At 36.7% G+C, this 19992-nt stretch overlaps 2 protein-coding genes across 3 annotated transcripts in view; one reads left to right on the forward strand and one right to left on the reverse strand.

Moving 5' to 3' along the window:
• Window positions 1-19992, forward strand: part of CDC73 (cell division cycle 73) — a 164419-nt gene that overhangs the window by 78114 nt on the left and 66313 nt on the right. The window lies entirely within an intron of this gene.
• On the reverse strand, window positions 6420-13793 carry B3GALT2 (beta-1,3-galactosyltransferase 2). Its single transcript, XM_073356724.1, has 2 exons — window positions 13212-13793; window positions 6420-8183 (listed from the first exon to the last, which is right to left on the reverse strand). The coding sequence occupies exon 2, from the start codon at window positions 8040-8042 to the stop codon at window positions 6774-6776; it is 1269 nt and encodes a 422-aa protein (XP_073212825.1). The 5' UTR covers window positions 8043-8183; window positions 13212-13793; the 3' UTR covers window positions 6420-6773.

Raw genomic sequence — 19992 nt, forward strand, 5'->3', positions numbered from 1 at the left:
CATTTTATATAAAAAAAATCAGATTTAAATAAAAACAGTCAATTTTTTTTGTTTTTATTTTTTAAATCGTTGATTTTTATCCACCCTGGTATACACAGAAATTCTGTTCTCTATTTAGACAGACAACTCCTTTTCTCAAACATACTTATATTACTTTCTTGCCCAGTTATTCCAAGAATATAACTCCTTGAGAGAAAATCTATCAAAGATTTTAGCTGTATTGACTTCAACTTTACATCAACAAAGGTTAACAAGTGGTTTAAGTGGAATCTTTGAGACTACATAAAGGCATAGCTATGAGTGTTTCTTATGCTGGAGGGACACTTATGTAAAAAAAAAAAAAAAAAAAAAAAAAGTCATTCAAGATTAGTCTCATTCAGAGTACTCTGACCAAGAGTTAATTCTTGAAAAGTATGAAGAAAATGGTTAATATACTGTGATTTGAGCAGTTAGCTCGTAAAGCAAAATACAGCATCACCATCATTCTGGTAGTGTTGGTGTTACTGTGAAACTGTTGGATTTAAATACTTAAGAGAGAGCTCTTGTAACTGTTGCCATGGTAATACCAGGAGGCAACATGGTAGTTTTCATCTATATCCATGTTCAGCTGAATCCTTTTGTAGTAATTTCACTGTGAAAGGAAAGTGCCATTCTGTAGCCAGGTTAGTTCTCATTTATTACTGCACTAATCAAAAGAGAACAGTAATTAATAATTTCATGGTAAATAAACTCTTTAAATTTTAGATACCCTTTGTTTTGAATATTCACTGACAGCCATCTATGGAAAAGATTACCTCTGGAGTTAGTGACCTCCTGATATGCTTTCATGTCACTTTCTCTAGGGTTACCTCTGATCAAGGTACAACTCTTAAAAAGCGTGCCTTTGTAATTGCAAAATGACTTGAAATTTTGACATAGAAATGGAGCTACCCCCTACTTTGTACTTCATTTCTTTCAGAATGGATAGCTATATAGGCCTTTCTAACTATAGATTCAAACATTGTTTTCTAGTTTGTCCTCCTTTTGAAATATTCCTTAACACTAGTTAAGTGTCCTATTTTTTAACCTGAATGTAGCGTTTTTTTAGCTGCCTCATTTGTAGTGCCTGACTATTTCATCTTTGTAGTCTGACAACTAGATATTGTTTTAACTGAGGTGACCTAAGTACCTATGTTTATTCCTTACACCTGTGACTTTATTTTTGCCTTGGATACAGAATAAAGGTCTTTCTTGCCTTCTCTTTGCCTCCTTTGTACATCACTGTACAGCTGGCTAGACGCATATGTTAATAGCTCAGCAGGCAAAAATAGATATTGATGATCAGTGTTGAGGTAGGAAGCTGAAATACCGAAGATCTGACCTGCAATCGTACAGTAAATACTACATTCCTAAACTGTGGCTTACAGACTTGAATCACTTCAATCTTCCAAGGCATTCGCACATACCAGTTATAACAGACTGTTTTGGAAGACGTTGTCTCTGAGTCACTATCCTTGTAAAATCCGCTTTGGGCTTTCTGCATCCAGTGAAATTTAAGGGAAGATATCATAGTTTGTTTTCAACTGTAATTGTCCTCCATTCACTCAGCCTGTAGCTAAGTATACTGTTCTTTTAAAGGCATAAAATATTTCTACATGACATACATCAAAATGGAGAATTAAGAAAAACAATGTTTTCTGAGTTTGGCAAATGTACTATTTATTGTAGTCATTTAAAAAAAAAGAACTGAGAGTTACGGATTCAACTATGCATTAGTATTTACCCTTCACAAGAAATGTGAAGGGAACTGGTGTTTTTATATTACCTTCTCCTTTCACTCTCAAGTTTTCACATACTTATGGCTCTAAATTTTTAATCTCATTGCCAGTTTTTCCAACTATTTCATATTGGCGCATGTCTGAGGCTTTCGCTGGGTTAGTGCACATTAGGAAAATAGGTGGGGGGAAAAAGAGACCCTTCAGAGTAGCGATTTTTTTTTAGCTGCGCTTTTACACTTTTTTGATAAAAATGCTTAGAATAGTAAGGATACTGGAATATAATCCTTGGTTTAGTATGGATATACTCTGAAATATAACTTGTAAAACATGTGAGATTCCATGTTTACCTCCTCACAATATCAGATGGACTTTTAAAGTTTACTATGGCCTGGTCTCCACTCTGCAGGTTGATGTAAGGCAGCTTAAGTCGACCTAATTACGTCAATGTACATACTACAGCCTTGTTCCGACTATGTAAGTGCTCTACTACATCAACATAATAAATCCACCTCCACGAGAGGCATAGGGGTTATGTCAGTGTAGTTAGGGCAACACAATGTCTGTGTATACATTGTGTTACTTACATGGGCTTTGGGCTGTCTTATCAATTTCAGGGCTCCATGCTGGAGCTGAGAAATTGACAAGAAAGCCGGGAAGCCTGAACCCTGCTGCTACTGGCTCCCCGCTCAAGAAAGTGAGATGCCCAGGCGGCTGCATCCCCAGCTCCCAGCAGGGAACTGTGTGGAAGCTGCCCTGGCTTTCAGCCCCCCACACTGCGCCTCTTCAGTCAGTGGAAGCACTCCTGGTGAGGACGCACACCACTGGCAGAAGGAAGGTAGCGTAAACATCAGCCACTGACATAATTACTGTGGCGGCTGTAAGTGGACCTAACATAGGTCAACTTAAGTCTTTTTAGTGTAGACATGTACTGAGAAAATATGGTCAGTTCTTGAGGTAGGATGCTGAACTATTTACCAGCATGTCACCTTCAACCTAGGATCTGAAAGTTAGCAGTTATGTATAGCACAACAAACAGCCATGAAAAATTGAGTTAATAACTTTGAACTTAGTTAAGAACATTTTGCTCTTCTGTAGTATCTTCCATTTAAGTCTCAAAAGCATCTTACAGACATTGAATTTCTCCCCAAAGCACCACAAGAGGCTGGGAAGTATTTTTATCCTTATTTTGCATGTGGAACCAGAGAGAGGTCATGAGATCACACAGGAAATCTATCAGAGTTACTCCTGTCTCCCAACCCCGTGCTGTTAACCATAAGACCTTGTTTTTCCACAGAGAAGGGGTATTGATGTTTGAGCTGGCAAGGAACCTAGCTCGCTTGCTTAGCTGAAGATGCACAGGGAACAGATATATTGTCAGATCATGTCTGTTTTCAATAATTATTTTCTGGATTACACATAGTTATTTTGTATACATGTCTTTAGCTGAGGAAGTATCAATTGTTAGCCAAAAATCATGAAATTTCCCTGCTGATAACCCACTGACCCATTGTTCTCATCATTTAAGACTGCTCTTAACTGTGTTCCCTTCCCTTACATCTACCTGATAATATAACTGTCATCTTATGGTTTGATTCCATTTGTTCTTTTTCTCATCTTACAACCAAAAAACAGATGAATGAAAATATTTCATTTAACGTTGGCAATTGAGGTATATATTGACTTGTAGGTACATGTGTATTGTAGGAACATACCATAGAACAGATCCTTTATCTTTAGCCACAAATGCTCAAACTACATTTAGGAAAAATATAGTTTCTGTCCATCTTAGTTTGGAAAGGTGACAATGTAAAACTCAAACCATCTTTTTCTTCTAATGAAGAGAATATTGGAAGTGAAAAATTACAAACAACACAACAAAAAAGGTAAACAATTTGTAGCATAAATTGTTGCATTATTTTAAACATGAACTAATGCTTTCTTTTGTACTAGGGTGATCAGAAACTAAGTGGTGTCTAAACACAACATAGAGAAATGGAAAGCAATTTTTATTTTTTTTAAAGGGGAAAAGATTTTACTATTTCATCCTGTAATTGTCTTTCAGTGTACAAGGCCCCCTTCACTTCTTAAAGTTTGTTCTGAACAAGGGAAAGAGAACAGTGTTCAGGGGCGAAAAAACTTCAGTAGACTGGCTATCTTGTTTATAGTCCAAATATTTAGTTTCGTATTTATAAAGTGCCTTCAAGTTACATAGGCACTAATACAAATTTTTTAAACTATGATGGACTCTCAATATGGCTTATAAAAGTAAGCAGCCTCTCTCTCTCTCTTTCCACCTGATCGCGAACAAATCCTCTGCCAGTTAGTGTCAGACTAAACTGATGGATGTTGCAACCTGTCCTAAACTGCTGAACTTGGGCAGACTTTCAGGAGGAACAAGTTCCAAAGATGGGTCTGTTAGAGGATAGCTTGCTGCCAAATCCTAGAGTTCAAGTGTCAAGCCACATAGGGTTTAGCTATTAACCCCTTGGATTTAACGCTTCAGCAAGCAGAATTCCAGTACAGAGAAGTGTTATGTGCTGTGTATGTCTTGTTAAATACTTGTTAAACAATATTCTTAAACTTCTGAATAACTCAAATAAAAAGTATATTAGTGGTCCAGCCTGGAAGTGCCAAAGGTATGGCTAAGTATTGAGGCCCTACTCAGAGAGGAAGGGCTGTATTCTGTCAGCTGTTGATTGGGGAAGGCATCTTGAGCCATTGCTCTTAACTGAACATCAGGGCCCAGTGCTGAATACATTATAAACCCATTATAGCATATCACATAATCACTCCATTAAGGATGTACGCTGTTCCTTGAACAGTCTGCCCCCAACCATCTCTCCAGATGTCTTCCCAATAACCAGCAGCATTATTTCCATCTTGTCTAGCTTTCATCCAGAATGCTATCTCTGACACGTATCAACTGGAAAGCGAACTGTTGGATCTGAATTTGAAGGAAAACCAAAAATGGGTATCAGAACAGTGGTAAAGCAGCAGCCCCAAAGTTTGTTTCCCTCCGTCACCTTCATGTACATGTAGAGGGAATGGCTATGGACGTCGTCATTTTCAGAACAAATAAGATTTATTTCTTCAGTGCAGCTTTTGCTTAATCCAAGCAACATATCCACTCTCTCATGCAAATATAAACTAGTCAAGCAATTTTTCCTACAGGCCTGGAAAGAAGAGAGATTGTTCTGTTTAATATTTTGAAGATGCTCATACACTGTGGTTGTGGTACTATCTGAGTAGTTAAATTAAATACAGAAAGGTGGTGAGAGAGACCTCTAAAATCAAATTGCTCATGTTACCAAAGAGCTCAGGGTTCCATGGGAGGAAAAAACACAACCACTGTAATGTAGCTTGTTCATACCTACTAGTACTTGATTTGTGGTCAATCATATCAAAGGTGGCTAAGAGTAAGCAGTATCTGTGTGGACTCATGATGTCTTTCCATTATTACCTGAAGATCAACCAAAAAATCAGTACATTCTCTGTGCCTTACATCGTTTGAAAACCCACTGCACTAAAGATTAGGGGAAACCAGAGAAGACTTAAATAATGCAGAAGCTGACTAACCGTTACCTTCTGAGTAACATCCCTGTAAAGGAAGGTTTGAGTGACCATAGCTATAGTCTGTTTTTATTAAAATAAATAATAAAAGTGAATCGAATAATATAACTATTACCCAATCAAGCATTTTTTTTGCCCAATAAAGGTACTATTGGAGGTTGCAGGAAGGTTTTCTACTAAATCAAAGGTATATGATTGTAAACCTGGCACTGTGACAACAAACAGTGACTTAGAAATCTAGCATTAGGAGGCAGCAACCTATTGGGAAATGAGCTTTCTAAATATGTGCATTGGTAGAGTGAAAACCTATAAATATAATCTATATTTTTACCTTTCACTTTTAGTGGGACGCAAGAGTGACTTTCATCGCACTCATGTTTTTTGTTTTTATTTTTTTAGACCATCTTACTATCCAGAAATGTCAGTTTTGCTAAATTATCACTTCCATACCACCTTTGTGAAAAAGAAGATTTTTGGCTTACTTTGCTCAAATGACAATTTTCACTTAGTTAATAGTATTTTTGAGAGGGGAAGGGAACTGCAGTCCCGTTCCCCCCTCGGACCATTTTTGAGACCAGATCAAAGGTTTTGAGTTTTGCATTTTTCATGTACCTTTAACTACCTCAAAGAAAGTGAATGCAATAGCAGATATTATGGACTTGCATGGTGAGTAATATATTAGACGAGGATGCTCTTTGACACCGAGATTATGGTGTCATCCTCCGAATATAATTCAGAGTTTGAAATTACCTTCAGTGACTTCTCAATTTAAATTTTAATCTAAAACAGCAGCCTTCTAACCTGCGAATTTTGTTCGTCTTACTGTAGTAAAATATGTGCTCAGTGCTTTAAAATACATTGGTAGTTTCTTCTCAAATTGTAAATGTCACATTACTAAACTCCTATTGCTTGTGAAATAGCTGTGTAATCACTTTTTAATATGGTTCTGAAGTTAGGGAAGTAAACTTACTTACAAAATGTCCTTAACTTGTCACGAATAGTTTTATTTACAACCGTTCTAGACAACAGAATTAAATCATTAATGGCTGAAGAGGAAAGAATTTTTTGAATTAGAGCAGTGTGTGCATTAAAAAAAAAATTTAGTGTGGAAAATATGCTCAATTATATTTTATTGGCACATAAAATAGCAATCGTACCACCAAAGTGTTCATGCTTATTATTGCACATTAACACAGAAAAATCCTTATATACCATAATTTTCCTCAAATTTTGTTTGGAAACCCTTTTGGTTATAGTTTCATAATATTACTATCTTCAAGAATTATACTCTTCTAAAATTAAAAAAATAATTTTCAAACTCCATTATGTGATGAGGGCTTAACTAAAGACTGTCCCATTAAGCTCATCTGTTTTCACTGTACATGCTTTCAGCAATATGTACAAATTGCACATGGGATAGTTTTTATAGAGGGAGTATTGTCTTTTTTAATGCAGTTTACGATGGCGATACCTGCCAGCTTTTTCTTTTGCTGCATTGGCACAGGCATTGTGCTTATTTTGTTGTAAGTGATTCCAGTATTTGATCAGTTCACTAGGCTGGAACTGATGGGAGGTAATTAGGTGGCTATATTTACAGCTGGAATAAGAAACTCGCCAGTGATTGAAGACGAACTCATTGGGTGGGGGCATAGGGTCAATTCGCAACTTGGCAAGACAGATGCCCACATATACATCCTCTAAGTGCAAGCGTCTGATGCTCAAAGAGACTTTAAATACCTTTTCTGCCAAATCTCCAGAAAAAACATAACCAGTTCCTGAGCAGAATACAGGGTAACGCTCACTTGGATACAGATCAGGTGGCATATACCACTTGCTATCCTTGTTCCTATTAGGTGCATACCCTCTCATTAGGTAACCTGTAAAATACTTGTGCCTTGGAGGCAGTTCTGGCTTCAGAAGCTTATGTATTAAATATTCAGTATTGACAAACATATCACTGTCCGTTTTCATAACATAGGGAACATTTGGACAGTAGGTGGCAACCCAGTTCATCCCCATAAGAGTTTTAATGGTTAAGTTATAATAAGTGTCTAAATATTCTTGTTGAATAACGTCATGGTATTGTCTGCTTTCCTCCAGTATGGCACGTTGGAGGTATCCATTTAGTTTAATGCTTAAGCCCAGCAAAAAAATTCGAACAATTTGGATACCTGGTGCCAAGCTTTCATTTCCCCACGTTTGCCGAATAGCTTGTCTAGCTTCCACTTGGCCTGGTTCTGCAGCTATGAGTAGTATTAGAAAAGGACTCTTCTCCTGGCATTTTTTGGGCTCATTTATTATATACTTAAAATGATATGAAGTTGGATGTCCAGTACCTTTCTCATTGTAAATACTTCCATTGGCACTAAGTGTATTCTCTAAACCAGTTACTCCTTGTGGTGACAGGTCAGTGTTGTTGGAATTAGTGACTGTCTGAGGCCTCAGAGTCTGAGGGACTGTATCCTTCCAAATGTTCCTCAGAGAACTGTGGTTTGTCTCGCTTTTTGTAGACCTAAATCCTCGAATAGTGTAAGCCACAGGATTTTCTTTGAATCCAGCCTTGCCTGGCAGCCAGTCATGATGATTAAAGAACAGAAACATAGCAAAAAGAAACACGAGAGAAAGCAAACCAATAAGATGGGTGCGAAACAGAGACCTTTTGGTATTCCACGTCATTTTTGCAAAACAGCAGTGTCGTCTTCTCCACTGAAGCATGTTGTACGTATCCAACAATGTGATGTGAGATAATAGTTGAACAAAATGCTTTTTCCTTTCTTTCTGAATCCACTGCTATTTTTTGGTTTTCATCTTCTGTTGTATTCACGTTGAGTAATTCTCTGCAAAAGGGTCACTCTGCTGCATAGGTGAAAAAATAACAATCTTTTACAATTCACCTTAAGATCAGGTTTTTATAATCTAAAGTTACAGTGAGAAATAAGAAACAAATAAAATTTGAATTTTAATGATAAAATATTAGTCCCAGTGTAATTATCTAAACAGAAAGTTGAATTCCACACTAAAAAGCAAACTTAATTTTTTAGGTTAAAATATACTTGATGCATTAGCATTTGGGAAAAGTATAGCGCTTGATTAAATTACAAAAAACTTTGCTTTATATGGGTAGCGTATCCTAGATACTAATGATTTGTCTTCTCCTTCCCACTGTGCAATAAAAGGTAGCTTGTTCAACTCTGGACAAGAAAGTCTGAAGCTGACTTAAATCAGCTCTATGTATAGTGAATGTAAAACTGTTCTACAGTTCTTGAGAAAGGCCAGATGAAAAGGCCTTGATACCAGATGGGAAGGTTTATTGGCATTAATTAAAATGGATTTGACATGTAGTGGGTAGTATGGCTCACAGTCAGAGGCCCTTTTTGTAAAATGGTCATGTTTGGGTAGTGGGACAGACGGTGCAAGGTTGATTATAGCAGAGTTCTGTTAGTCACAGTACACTGCTTGGCATGTTTCCATTGGCCCCTACTGTGTTCAGAAACTCAGTGAGAAGTTGCATCTGTCAAATTAATTTTCGGGGTCCAGTAACCTCATTGCATGATAAACGATAAATGCATTTGTTCGTCTTTGACTCACCTTTAACCTTTTGTTCCACAAGGAGGGGTTGAAGAGAACATTTTCCTTACCTGAATCCTCTGTGGTTAATTTTAAAATTAAATATTTAATTTACTATAGTCACAGAGAGTTCAGTTGTGTGTACAAAGTAAAATTACACGGTAATCTCAATTTTTATAGTAAATCACAGATTATTAATACTTTCATTGTTTTTAAAGTAACTAACTTGTATGCTTCTGTTACAATGTTACAGTTAAAACAAAATTACACTAGCAGCTGCAACTATAGAAAATTTGCTAACTTAGCTTTACAGCATCACTTCCCATCGCCTCATAAATTTATTTTAGATTCAAGAGCAGAGTCAATATGGCAGCTTCATGATGTTGCATATTAAAAGCTGATCACATCATCTCATAAATGAGCCTTTCATTGCACAGTACAAATTTGTTCGTGATTTTCAATTTGCTCTAATTTATTTCTAGACTCTAGGGTTTTGAGTTGGAAAAAAAAGAAGCCTATCTTGTTGGAGTCCCATGGAAAACACTTCTTTTATGTAAATGAGTAATTTTATTTAATTACTTCGCTATCTTCCAAAGCCAATATTTGCATTAATTCTTCATTTTAAAAAAAGGTAGTGACATGTTACATGGATAATTACAAGATTTAAACTGTAAAGATGTAATTTGAAAGGTTGGCACAGAGATAATTTATTAAATCATACTATGGTTAGAGATTAAAAATCTTTACTTACTCCCACAAACGTGTGTGTGTATATCTATAGCCAGTGCCCAAAACATGCAGAAAAAATAAAAATGATTCTAAAAACTTTATGTAGAATTTTTTAAAAAGTGGCCATATGTCAAACTAAATTTAAAGTGGAAAAAATGAATATATCTTTATGCAGAGGAAAGCTCATTCAGAATATTTGGATACAGTGCTGGAAGTATTATCTTACTGAATGAAAGCTATAGTTTGTCTATTTTATTAACCTCCACTAGGAGGAGCAAGTAAGTGGGGATTTTAACCATGATTTTTAACAATGTAAATGTATCTGAAAAGGCCGTACAGTTCCAAAATTCTGCTTCTGAAACGGTAAAATATTTGCTCAGTGATATATTCAACTCTTCTATATGAACATTTTCTACTATTGTATGCAGTGCCTAAACCCACTGAGTTGAAATAGTTTTGTCTGAAGTTGAAATTTAGTGGCTCATGTCATTTACTTGATACTGAGCTGCCTCTAAAACTATTTTAGAATGTACACAATGCATATCTGTAACATGGAGGTTAAAGTTGTAAGTGATAAAAATATTTAATTTGAGAACTAACATGAAATTGTCTGTGTAGGAGGAAATAAATCCCTCAGGATTTAATTTTGAGCTGATCTGCCTATTCATGAACTTGGGGGGTGGTGGGGGTGTGTGTGTGTGAGAGAGAGAGAAATATATAACGCTGACAGTGCATTTTATGTGAAAAATCAGTGGTTTCAGTTTTGAAAAATTTTACATGAAAGCAAATACAACAGTCTTACTTCAAATGTCTGTTCAGCCAACATCTCTCAGTTCAATGAATATTTAATGTCCGCTTCTGAGGGCAGGGATATATTTGGTAAAACATTGTCACTCCATTACATATGTATGTAGGCTCTTATAGATTTCAGAAAGGTAAAATACAGAATTTCTTGAAAAGCTGAATGAAGGATAGCAACTGCAGTTCAGTTTAACTTTGTAGACACACTGAATAACTCCACTACTACAACTTCCTCTTATTAAATGCAAAAGATTTCAGTGAATTTTACTTTGGTAGCTGTAACTATGAAATAATATTTCAATGTTTAATTGATGTAACTTTTTTCTGTGCACCCATTTTTAGTTAGAGGAACTTGAAAGTACTGAAGACTATTTCATGTACAACAAACTTCTGAAAACTTGTTTTGAATTAATTTTCACAAGAAAATATAGGAATAGAGGATTTTAAAAGCTGAAGCTTATTTAGAGTCTGCATGCTTATGTGGTCTGTTTAAATTTCTTAATATGCTAAGCCTATCCTCAACTCAAAACTTCAAAAAAATGAGGTGATTTCTTCAAATGTTCCTTGATTGTCATGGATGTTCATAAAATCGTATATTCAAAAATTGTATAATATTTCTTGTATTTAAAAATGTCGTCTTCTCTAGGCTTGTGGAAATATTTACTGGAAGACTAAATTAAAACTTGATGTCTTCGTTATGTCATTTGTAATTGTAGTTCAAAACATTTTAAAATGCGTGAAGGAAATTAAGAATTTTATCTCTAAGTATAGTAATTGTCCTTTTTTGGAGAAGAAAAAGTGACAGATTGTATTACCGAATAACATTTGTCTAATGTTTAACAGACTGTGAGAAGTTGGCAGTGTACATTATGAAAAGCATTAATGGATTTGTTTCCTGCCACTTGACTGTTTTATTAGGTAGAGTATTATCAAACACTTGTTCAGTCAGTAATATTAAGCTGTATTTTTTAAAAAGCTTAGAATTAACACATCCTGTGTTACTGATAAGTGGGACTAAACCTACCTAGAGAGTCGAATAGTCACCTTGTCCTTTGAATGCTATAGTATGCAGCTGTGCATTTTAAGCATATTATTTATAAAAGCTCTATTTGTTTCTCAACACTTGAATGTGCAGTGATTGATGTATTGTGAATAGACCAAGTTCAACTGTAGAATGCCTCTTGAATGTTTTATTTTTGGTCTTTGCCCTGCTTGTGTTTCAGCTCCTATTTCCAGTAGTGCTCAATAATTATGGCTCTGCAGATTGAAGCTTTAGTTTCAGCTCTGCATTTATACATCCTGGATTTTCATATTTTGATTAGCTCTGTGGGTAAACCCTTAATTAGAGGGAAAAGTTGTGAAGGCAGCCTGAGAATTGGTGTACTGGTGGTAAATAGCAGCAGGGTTTAAGCACTTTATGCAGGGCCTAATATCTGTGTTGACATATTAACTGCATTAATCCTTTTCACAAAATGGACTATGCTCAAACTGATGTTTCTTTTCTGCTTGTTAAAATCCAATAATTTTAAATAATGAAATTCACAAAATTAACCATCACTCATTGGCACATTTGCTGCGGTTACTTTTTTTTTTTCAGTGAATCTTTTACAAAATTAATATTTTGGACAGATATTTAATACACGAGTTGTGTTTTGTTTTTTCAAGGTGCCACTCAGTTTTCAAGTTACATCATCTTGTTGTATCTTTTGTTAAATTAGACATGCAGACTTTGTCTACAGTTGCATTAGTTTTATCATATGTTAGAATTACCTGGGACAAAGTAAGCACTTCTATATAACACTCTTTAATCATTTATCATGTTTTATTGATAGATTTTGCAGATAAGGTTGTTCACTCTGTAGCTCTATAAGATTGTTATAGATTCAGGTCTTTTATTTTTATTTCAGATATTCCTGAGATTCCTGTTCGTTTTTTATCAATAAAGTATTTTAAGGTTACTGAGCTAAACAATAGGTAAACTGATTTTCAGTCATTTCTATCATGGTGCCTTTTTTTATAGTCAGAGTTAAACAATTAATGTGTTACATACGAAGCAGATAACTTGTAACGATGGCATGATGTAAATTACATGCTCACCATCTTGAGTGATACCAGTATATTAAGGTTTCCTTTGGGGATCTCAGTGGAGCCTGATACTACTTGTAAATGTGGTGGTTAATTGTACTTCTGGTAGATTAAATTGTGTCCATTCTTTTGCATGCTTCTTTAGTCCTGAATTAGGCATGCTGATAATATTTAATCTGATGTGTTGTTTGTGTTTAAGAGCACTATATAGAAAATTCAAAAAGGATTGAAGGTACTACTTAACTAATGTAATTTGACTGCATGGTCTGTTTTGACGGTTCAGGGCTCTCAGCGTGTGTCACACACAGCCATTTTACCAGGGCTTTAAGATTACTTCAGATAAGGATTAAATCTGACCTAGTTTGAGAGGATGGTTAACTGATTTTTTTTTTTAAAACAAGAGGTTTTTAAGTTTAATTTCTCAAATACAATAACCATAGATAGCTACATTATCCCCATAATCCCTCTTCCCTACCCTTAACCCTCAGTTGACTGTGAGAAACATATTTAACTAAGAAGTAAAGCAGTAGTGACATTTGTTCTCTGTTGTGTGGGTGCTGCGGGGAGGAATTGCTGGATTTCTTTTTCCACTGTTCATGGAAATGTTATCTCTGGGAACTATAGGCTGGCAGTGATCTATACCTATAGGATGCAAAGGTAATAGACAATTGAATGAATATCTCACACATGCTTTAGACATACCTTCCTTGGTTAGGACATTTATGTTGAGAGGATTATTGCCACTGAAAATAGTTTTGGCACGCATCACTTCAGCAAAAAAGATGCTATCGAACATGCGCACATCCCCCAAACGTCTGCTTCCTGCGATTGCTTTTCACGGTATCCAGTTTGTCCATCTGTCTGCTCGTTGCTGTGTTACCTTCTTTGCTTATAAGTGTCCATTTCTTGGGGTCTTTTGTTCATCTTTCAAACAAAAGAACAGTAGCTCTTGCTTGTGTTCCGAGGAGGGTTGTCTGCTCCTGACAATTGATGCATTGAAGCTTTTACATCTGGCATTTCCCTTGTCGGACAATGCAGTGCTGTATTCTCTTCTCAGTATCCATATTTCTAGCGATAATGTTAAGCAGCAAGTGCTAGAGTGTAGTGGTTCAGTTGCATTCAATAATGGGATTTATCTCTTCCGTCCTTCCTTCCTCCTTTGTTGCTAGGCAGTAACTGAAAAGGTTTTGAGAATTTTATCTAAGGGTTTTGGTTTATAAAATCCATTCCATAGTTCTTCAGCTGCTGCACAGGCAGGCAGCAGTTTAAATGTGGGCTTTGACAGATGCTGTCTTCTGACAGAGCAGAATTTAACGTCATTGCTTGGTTGACTCCCACGTGATTGTTTGCATTCATTTTGACTAAATCCTAAGGCAGCCAGAAAGCTTACAGGTTTTTACTTCTGTTTGATAAATGATACATATTCAGTACAAGTGTAGTGCTGAGTGAATAATATGAAAATGGGATGATTATTAAACGAATGATTCAGTTTGTTTTTCAAATTGTACTGCCTTATCTTTAATGCCATAACTTACAATTCTCTAATGTTTTTTTTGTTAGACATTACAGTTTCTTATTCTGGGTATACTTCTGCAGAGGATAAAAGCTATAAGCTTTTAAATATGTTAGCTTTGGTTAACCCCTTCACTGCTCTGTGAACATGCCTGGTTATTCTGTGTAAAATAGGACATATGTCCTACTATATTATAATAAAATAAAAATAGAATGCCCCCACCTTTATTCCCTACACCCATGACTGCTCATGTGGAAACTCCTCTTCATGATCTTAATTTAGTCAAAGCAGTTGGCAGCAGCTAATCTACAAATACCAAGGCTTTCAGCCGTTAGTGGTTTTCTTCATTGGTAGAAGTCACAAAGTTCAGCATTGAAGAAATAGGAAAGTTGAATGATTGTAAGAGACCCTGATATTTTTATAATTTTTTTTCTTCTTTTGAAATGTCTAAGCTATATAATTTGCCTTGATATTCTTTAATACAACTTGCATTAAATTTTATTTTCTCTCATTTCAACAACCAGGTCCTTTTATGGCTGTATCATAGTAAAGTATCATAGTAAATTATGTGATGTATGCAGTAGATGCAGAACTGCAAAAACTCCAAAGATTTTACTCAATTATGGGGAACACAATTGTACTGAAGAATGAATATTTGAGCATTTATCCATCTCGTCCTTTGAAAACGGTCCACTGATTTTTTATTTCTGAAACTCTTCTAATGGGACTAGCCATTGACTAAGATTGAGAATTTCTTCATTGGACTACCATATTATATGCTACCTCTGACTTGTGTAGTGCACTGGGCAAGTACCTGCTGTAATGGAAATTAAATAACAATTGATGCTTCCCCAGGTGCAGTCAATGTGGTTTACTGTTCCAGCTGCATGTTCTGATAACTTCCAAAAACGATTTAATCAGATATATACCTTTTATTACCAAAATATCAATGTATAAAAGTCCAACATGTTAATTAGGATGACCTTTTTTCAGTCTATTTCCAATCCTAATTACAATTTGTGTAAACCTGTTACCCTCTTTGAGGTACTATACAGTAACTCCTCGCTTAACATTGTTGTTATTTTCCTGAAAAATGCTACTTTAAGCGAAACGATGTTAAGAGAATCCAATTTCCCCATAAGAATCAATGTAAATGGGGGAGGGAGGGGTTAGGTTCCAGGAAACTTTTTTTCACCAGACAAGACTACACACACACACACGTTTTAAACAATTTAATACTGTGCACAACAATGATGATTGTGGAGCTTGGTTGAGGTGGTGGAATAAGAGGGTGGGATATTTCCCAGGGAAAGTCTTACTGCTAAATGATGAACTAGCACTCAGCTGAGCCCTCAAGGGTCAACATGTTGTTAATGTAGCCTCACACTCTACAAGGCAACAGCAATGGAGGGAGGAGAGACAGCATGGCAGAGAGAGACAGAGAACACACGTTGTGTGTGTCGCGCGCGTTGCCCCTTCAAGTATGCTGACCCCACTCTAAGTATACTGCCTTTTGAAGTAGATCAGCAAGTTGAGACAGCAGCTAGTGCTAGGAAGCTCCCTCCGTCTTGAGCCCTGTTGTCCCCTCCTCCCCCGCTCTGTGAACACGGGGTACATGAGTGTGGGGAGCGGGACACCCTGACAACACCCTTCTTCTCTTCTCCCCCTCCCCCTGCACAGCAAGCAGGAGGCTCCCGGGAGCAGCTCCACGGCAGAGGGGGTCTGGACAGCTGAACTGCCTGGCACTTGATAGCCTGCTGGGCGGCTGCTGCACAGGGAACTTAGTGGGGCTGATGGGGGAGCTGCCGGTCCACCCTGGTTCCAAGCCCCCACCAGCTTGCTGCAGCAGGCTGCTCTTTCTGCAAGCAGTGGACAAAGCAGGCAGCTGCCAAACAACATTATAAGGGAGCATTGCGCAACTTTAAACGAGTATGTTCTCTAATTGATCAGCAATGTAACAATGAAACAACGTTAACCGGGACAAAGTTAAGTGAGGAGTTACTGTATATTGGTAAAGACTTGTATCTGCTTTGGTCTAAAATAGTGATTTTAAAAAACCAAAAGGGTGAGTAATTGTAGGCAGTAACTATACTGCCCAAAGTGCACTATAAATAATTAAGAATCAGTATTGAGAAAAGTGTGTATTCCTCCTGCCTGTCTACGGACGTGTCTGTTCAAACTTTGGGACATATACAACTCATCCTCCCCTTCTTCCAAAACTTAAATATATTAAGGCTTGGTCTACACTACCACCTTACATCAATTTAACTATTACTTAGGGGAGTGAAAATCCACCCCCTGGTGTAATGCAGCTATACCAACCTAACCCCTAGTGTAGAAAGCAGGTCGACGTAGCTACCTCCTCTCTGAGGTGGATTAACTACACCTTTTCTGTCGGTGTAGGTACAGTAGAACCTCATTTATGAGCACCTTGGTAGTGGAGAGTGTTCGTAACTCTGAAATGTTCGTTACTCTGAACAAAACATTATGGTTGTTCTTTAAATTGAATATTGACTTAATACAGCTTTGAAATTTTACTATGCAGAAGAAGAATGCTACTTTCCCTGTCTATTTTATTTTTTTAGTAGTTTAACACAGTACTGTACAGGATTTACTCTCTTTTGTCTCTGCTGCTGCCTGATTGCATACTTCTGGTTCCAATGAGGTGTGTGGTTGACTGGTCAGTTTGTAACTCTGTGTTTGTAACTCTGAGGTTCTAATGTAGCATCTTCACTAAGTACTGCAGCAGCACCACTGCGGTGCTGTAAGTGTAGTCAAGCCCATAGTTTGTATATGTGTAGTAACAGATTACACCAAATATGACCGGTTGAAAGCCAACCTGCTGTTTTCTGAAGTATTTCCTGGAAAATCAAAAAGAATTCATGTAGTTAATTTAGTGATAGTGATTTACATAAGCAATGCTTTTGAATATCCACCTGAAGGCTGCTTTTTTTTTTTTTTTTTTTTGAATTTGCTGATGTTAAACTGCATGCTTGGAAGAAATGGACTTATCTGAAGTGGAGGAGCAAGTGTAGGATAGCTCACTAAAATCCATTTCCCTTTTTTATTTATTTTCATTTGTTATTTTGGGGCATGGCAAAACAATCTATGAAAGGCTATATATTCCAATATGTGCCTAAGTGCTATAATGCACGATGATCCCAGTATTTGTCTGTAAATGCTTTATTAAGATATATACAAAAATTATAAGAAGTCCACTTATGAAGGCTAAATTTTTATTTTGTTTTTGGTTAGTGACCACTTAATGGTTATGGGTGGCATATTGCTTATGGGTGAGAACTTGACATGCATCAGGCTTGTCATCCCAAGGGGAGTCTTTGACATGCTTCAAACCAAATACACTGCTTCAGGTAGAATAAACAAACAAATTTATTTACTACAAAAGAGAGATTTTCAGTGATTAGAAGTCAAAGCACAACAAGTCGGATTTGGTCAAATGAAAAGAATGCTCTTTGCTTTTAAAGCTGATCTTCACACTTTCAGTGCCCTTACAAACTTAGATGCTTCTCACCACAGGCTGGCTGGTTGCCTTTCAGTCAGGCTCTCGCCTTTGATCAGTGTTTCAGTCGCTTGGTGGTGGTGTCTGTTGATCAGGGTTCAGCAGCCTTTGGCCTGCGGCCTGCTGGTGTGTGGGCAAAACAGAGCCCACTTAACTTTGGAGTGAATATGGCGTCTCTGGCCTAGGTGTACTGTCAGAAACGTTTGTGCATCTTTATTGAAAAGTTTGAAATGTTTCTGTCAAACAAAAAAAAAATAGTGGCTTTATGGCCATCAATGTTACTTCGCTCATATTCCTGGCTACCCATCTGAACATTTAACTTGCAGTATACTTCTGCCTCTTAATTTTAACTGCTTTACTTTGCATGCTGCTGCATAGCACAGCATAATTTAGAATCATTTTGTATACTTTGTTTTTACTTCTGTTAAATTATGTTTTGGGTTAAAACACTTCTGTCATGCAATTAAATACTGATAGCTGTTAAAACATAATAAAATGGTAGGCTGTGCAAGTCTGTATGTGGAATGTATGGAATAGACAGCTTTGAGGATGGAATAGTTCAGCTTCTAAATCCAGGTATATGTGGCTGAAAAGGCTGAAGTTGCTCTGCAGAGCTGTATGTGCGATGATTCTATTCCAAAATGTATATGTTGTAGAGTTTTCAGCATATTACAATGAACAATTTAAATATAGCAAATGGCATAGTTTTCAAGTTGATTGTTTTGGCCTTAGTTGAATCTTATGAACAATTCAGTCCCTAGATCTATAGACATTGTTTTTCCCCGTTCTGGTACTTATTTACTTAGACAGGTGTAACTGTTTTTCAGAAATATATTTATTTAATTCTCTTTAGTTCTAATTAAGTTAGAGACGATTCTGTATCTTAAACTCTCTGCATATAAACATTTATTCATATACTAATAACTGTTGTTTGTTTTAAATAAAGAAATTATCCAGTTTGTAGTGTAGCCAGTGTTGCAGTGTTTTACTTGTGGTTTATTTTATTTTATGCTCGGAAAACAGGTGCATAATTTAGTGTCACAAGCATTTTCTTAACTGAATGAAAAACTGAAATCTAGAAATGACCACAAGTGTCAGTGTTGTCTTCCTTATTTTCCTTCTCAGACTTTCACTGTTGCTTAATTGCTTCACATACATTATAATTGCTTACAATTTTTTCTAAAAGCAATTTGGACTTTTGCCTTTCCAAGTTTAACTATAGCTAATCTACAGATTTTAATGTTTACGTTACTTTGTGAGTTTCTTACATGGCTAATAGAAATATAGCAATAATACTAGAGGAATTAAAACTATGATGTTGAGCACAGATCAGCAGGTGCTTTTGGCATTTCGGCCATGTTGGCTTTTTTTCCCTTCCATTCTTAATCAGTTATCACAGCTGTGCACTCTTTCTATACTTGATGTTAAATGATAGCTTTGTAGCGTCAAAGCAGCCATTACTTACAGGATCTCTGTAGCCTTCTCAGGAAGGCTCACGAGGTGGGGGATAAGCTTCTCCTAAGGCCTCTTGATTTCCTAATGGCCCGTTGCTCTGAACAGGCCCTTCCCCACCCTCTATCTGGTCTAGTGGGTGTTACCCAGATGCTATAATCATATCACTGAAGAACATAGGGTGCAATGACTTTTTTTGTTTGTTTGTTTTTGTTTTGGCGCACATAATGGAGTACATAATTCCCAGCATATCTGACTCCTGGTGTGGTAGGTGGAAGACTATTGAATACATCTTTAGGTTTTGGTTTACTTTTGTGATCCTAAGGATTTAATTTTTCTTCATAATTCACCGTTTAGAAGTCAAAGCCACCAATGAAGTAATGGTGGCTTCTGCCTCCCAGCTCCTCATGAATTAACTTCATCTTGATTTTATGTATGTAAATTCTCATTGAGATCAGTTTGCACTTATGTGGATAGGATCACTGTCGCAAGCCAGTCAGTTGACCAGTCAGATAATGTCAATTAACCATGTGTTGACCTATAGTAAAATATTGTCAGATATTCCAGCAAGAATGCCCTGATGTAGGTGACAGTCTTTGTTTTTTGATTGCATAATGGTGCCATCTGCTAGCAAGCCTATTTAAATATCTTGATCGCTCACTTTACTACATGCTAATGCCACCTGTTGGGGGAAAAAGGTGAACTAATTGCAAGTTGAGCATCTTAATTGCTCTGAAAGATTCCAGCCAAACATTTTGTGTGTAAGTAATATATTTGTGTATGAGCCCATCGGTGTACATGATGGTTTAGAAAGTACATTAAAGAAATTGACACCCTTTAAGAGCTTAGTTTCAGATGACCTGACAACAATCATTAAACCTCTTCCCCCCCGACTCCAAGAGCAAAGATATACAGCCATTAAGCTTCTCCCTTAAACAAAAGTCATCACAGCTATTAACCCCGCACACACCACCACCACCCTCAACAAAGCAAACAAC

The sequence above is a fragment of the Lepidochelys kempii genome, chromosome 8, assembly GCF_965140265.1.
Source record: "Lepidochelys kempii isolate rLepKem1 chromosome 8, rLepKem1.hap2, whole genome shotgun sequence".
NCBI classification, from domain to species: domain Eukaryota; kingdom Metazoa; phylum Chordata; order Testudines; family Cheloniidae; genus Lepidochelys; species Lepidochelys kempii.